Below are 4,389 nucleotides of genomic sequence, written 5' to 3' on the forward strand. Positions count from 1 at the left end.
TGCGGTAGATGTAAATTCCAAAATGACAAAGATATTGGGAAACTTTACCTCTTGGATTTGTGGTCATCCGATACTCATACATACAATATATATATTCGCTTACAAATAAAAATAAACAGTACTCCGTATATGAATTTCGTTTTTAATATAAAGAAGAAAAGAAATAAATAATTAAATCTCAAAAGCGTCTTTAAAAAACAAACTCATTCCTTTTCATACCCAACAATAGTAAAAGAAAAAAAAAAAAAAAAAAAAAAAGCTAAATAAGCCCATAATTATCATCACTTGCTACACATTTCATCTCTCTCCTTATTTTTAGGTGTGTGAGAGTGTGTGTGTCTGTACATCTCTGTAACAAACATCACTCCATCATCCCCTATCTAATAATTCCACCCAATCCTCCAAAAAAAATGGTGAAACAAAAAGAACCATCTTCCCCACCACCAATCGAAACCTCCAAAAACAACAAAATGTTCATCGGAATCGTATGGAATTGTGCCCCTGAGCTCAAACTTTTACTCTCTGCTCTCTTATTCTTTTGTTCCTTAATTACCCTTTTCCAATTCTTCCCTAATCATCTCTCTTTCTCCGTTCAAGATCTCCGTCACTGCGCCACCCTCCCTCCACCACCTTCCACCGTCCCACCCCCACCACCACCACCGCTTCCCACCACCATCCACGACACCATTCTCCCCAACGGCATCGTTAAACGCAACTTCAACACTTACGGCTCCGCCGCCTACAACTTCATCCTCATGTCAGCTTACCGTGGCGGCGCCGACACCTTCGCCGTCATCGGTCTCTCCTCTAAACCCCTCCACGTTTTCTCCAAACCCACTTACACCTGCCAGTGGGTCCCACACAACACCACCGCTCAAAACCGTAACATCACCGTCTCCGGCGTCAAAATCCTCCCTGACTGGGGCTACGGCCGCGTCTACACCGTCGTCGTCATCAACTGCACTTTTCCACTCACCGCCGCATCCACCCCCGGAAAACTACTCATCCACGCCGCCACATCTGGCGGCGACGACGCCAATTTTAACCTCACCGACACCATCGAAGCATTAACCGAATCACCGGCGAGTAATCAATTAAACTTAAAACAATTTACAGATGCTCCAAAATACGATTATTTATACTGTGGGTCCCCATTGTACGGTAACTTAAGTCCACAACGAATTCGTGAATGGTTAGCTTATCACATCAAATTTTTCGGTGAGAAATCGCATTTTGTGATTCATGATGCTGGTGGTGTTCATCCTGAAGTAATGGAGGTTTTAAAACCATGGATTGAAAAAGGGTTTGTGAGTGTACAAGATATACGTGAAGAAGAACGATTTGATGGATATTATCATAATCAATTTTTGGTTGTGAATGATTGTTTGCATAGATATAGGTTTGTTACTAAATGGATGTTTTTTTTCGATGTTGATGAGTTCATTTTTGTTCCGAAAAAGAGTACGATTAAAAGTGTGATGGATTCGTTATCGGGGTTTACGCAGTTTACGATTGAGCAACGAACAATGTCGAATAAGCTTTGTTACCTTGATGATCATGCTGGTAAAATCTACAGGTATGTTTTAATTGTGAATTATTAGTGTTAAATAATAAATTACTGTTAATTTGATTTTTATACTACTAATAGTAATAGTAATGATTGATTTTGGTGCTAATTGGATGGAATAATTGTTGGTTGTTTTTTGACATGTGGGATTGAATAATTTGGTTGGAACATTTTGCTTTGTAGGATGCTTAGATCTGCAGTAGGAAATAATTAATTGTTTAATTAATTTATTTTTCATATACATACACATCAGTGGTGTAGCTGTAAATTTGGCTTCTTTCTGTACTTAAATTTAACACCAAGTTGTATGTTTTATAATGCCCATTTAGGTTTTGATCTGTAGTGTTATGGTAGAATATAGTTGCTTATATTAGAAACTGGCAATATGGTTACATTGTCACTCAACTCCTTCAAATAATTGTGAAATTACACATTAGGATACATCTCAAGTTTTTATCCAACCCAAGGTTGTAATAGTCTTTTAGTTGGGGGCTACTTAAGGGACTAGTCGGGTGAGATCTTATAGGGACTAATCAGCCAAGTCAAAGATAAGTCAAAGATTAGTCGGGAATTAATTGAATGTTGACCAAATTTGACTCCAACTATATTTGACCTACTTTGACTGATTTTGACTGAATATATCTTATTTAAAGAAATAAATCCAATTTTGCTGAGTAAACTGAACTTTTGACAACTTTGATCGAATAAATTGACCAAGTCGTTGAATAGTCGAACTACTTCAAAATCTCGATTAAGTCGAACTACTTCAAAATCCCGGCTAGTCGGCCTAGGCGGGAGACACTTATAAGAATGATCCGACTTGTATGTTTTATAACCTTTAGTTAACGAAAAACTTCATTTACTTTTTACAGAACAATTTTGGTAACGTGTCTGTGTGTCACACGCTAAGATACATTTGATTAACTCTTGATTTTTACAGTAACTGGAATAGAATTTGTAATTAATATCCGCATAAAAGGGAAATTTTAAAAGTTATATGATATGTTTAAAAAATCTACGTAATTAAATACAGAGTATAACCTAATGTGTGCGTCTTAGATACGTATTTTATACCAGGGAATGGCTAACTTATGCCCTAAAAGCATAAGATAAGAATCATTAATCACACTTAAAACTTTCTAAATATAATATAATATGCGTTTAATGAACTCTTTAATTTCTATATATGTAATCATATTAATTATAAAATATGTTATTCATGAAAGGTTTTGTGTTAATTAATGATTCTTATCTCATGCCTTAGGGCATGAGTTAGAAAATCCCTTTATACTAATATTGTTCATTAAATATGTTTTGAGTCTACACAAATATTGTTAGTCCTTTATTAACTTAAGTTGCTCATATATAAGGTTGCAAAATATGACCGTTAGATGAGTTGTTCATTGTTGCAAGTATCTGACAATATATATATTTATATTTATATATACTATAAAATGTGAGGTTATTATTATTGTGGACCTGTCATCATTCATTTTCTTTGAATGCATTATCGTTGTCCATAATTCAATTTATTACCTCCTTGTCACGTTTGCTATAACTAACCATCAAATAATGTTTTCGACATACATTTTGATTATTCTAAAAAGCAGCTCTAAATATAGTCATCTTACATACATCATTTTATAAATAAGCAATCTTTAATTTTAGTTTTTGATAAATTATTGTATTTTGACAGGAAATGGGGGATTGAGAAGTTGGTGTACCGGGATATAATAAAAGGTATAAGAAGGGACCGCAAATACGCAGTGCAACCACGCAATGTATTTGCAACGGGAGTACATATGTCGGAAAATACCATAGGGAAAACGACACATAAGACTGAAGGTAAGATAATGTATTACCATTACCACGGGACTATATCTGAAAGGAGAGAGCCGTGTAGACAATTTGTAAATACAACCGAAATGAAGCTTGGTGGAACGCCGTATATGGTTGATAAGACGATGAGTGAGGCGGCTGGAGCCGTTAAACGATTTGAGATGCGAATGATTGGATCGGTTCTCCTTAGAACTCATCAATGACAATTACAATGACAATGACAATGACGATAATGATGAGTATGTTTCACGTTTCATAAATTATTTTACTTTATGTATAGATAGATGAATGAATCGAGTACATTTTGTTATTGGTAATTAAGAAGGTACAAGTGACAATTTGTTTGTTAACTTTCTCTATTTCGTCTATGTATTTATTCATTTGTTAATTTTATTTTTTAAACAATACTAATAGCAAAAAAAGGGTCCATGTTGTTTCGATTTTAATATTTAGGTAAGTAAAGCAGGGATCATTGAATGAATTTTAAGGCTCCGTTCCAAAGCTGTTATTTGGAAAGAAAGGAATTGATTTGGAAGGAGATTAAAATTACAAATGCGTTCCCTAGTTTTGACAGAAAAGAAAAGGAAGGGAATGGACGGGTATTTTACTCTTCATCTCTTCCTTCCAAATTAGAAGTATTTGAAATCTCTTCATTTCCTTTCCTTTATAAAGAACTAGGAACAGACCCTAAGCGTTTTAATGACCAAATTAAAAATAAGTGGAGACGTACCGGCCCCACTACCTTTATGAAGCACTGGATCGAGTAGCTATTCTTAAAATCAAAGATGCTTCTGTTACAAAACTAAACGGTCAAGATACGATGACCATCACGATCGATTTCTCTAAATATTATTAAAAATAATTGTAATTATACGAGTAATTGATTATGATAACGATAGATTATGATTTTAAGAAAGTGAGTTAAAGTTAGTGCATCTACTTTGCGTTATTCCCAACCAACAATAATAAAAATAATATAATCA

The 4,389-nt window shown here is 34.6% G+C and overlaps 1 protein-coding gene across 1 annotated transcript; it reads left to right on the forward strand.

Annotated features, from left to right (window-relative positions):
- The first annotated feature begins 410 nt into the window (after positions 1-410).
- On the forward strand, positions 411-3,736 carry LOC139892072 (galactan beta-1,4-galactosyltransferase GALS3-like). Its single transcript, XM_071875106.1, has 2 exons — positions 411-1,576; positions 3,264-3,736. The coding sequence occupies exons 1-2, from the start codon at positions 411-413 to the stop codon at positions 3,607-3,609; spliced, it is 1,512 nt and encodes a 503-aa protein (XP_071731207.1). The 3' UTR covers positions 3,610-3,736.
- The last annotated feature ends 653 nt before the right edge of the window (positions 3,737-4,389 follow it).

The sequence above is a fragment of the Rutidosis leptorrhynchoides genome, chromosome 2 (genome assembly GCF_046630445.1).
Source record: "Rutidosis leptorrhynchoides isolate AG116_Rl617_1_P2 chromosome 2, CSIRO_AGI_Rlap_v1, whole genome shotgun sequence".
In the NCBI taxonomy this organism is placed as follows: domain Eukaryota; kingdom Viridiplantae; phylum Streptophyta; class Magnoliopsida; order Asterales; family Asteraceae; genus Rutidosis; species Rutidosis leptorrhynchoides.

Coding starts and splice junctions, on each gene's coding strand:
- LOC139892072 (XM_071875106.1), top strand. CDS start 411: ATGGTGAAACAAAAAGAACCATCTTCCCCACCACCAATCGAAACCTCC. Junction 1,577..3,263: donor CATGCTGGTAAAATCTACAG/GTATGTTTTAAT, acceptor GTATTTTGACAG/GAAATGGGGGATTGAGAAGT.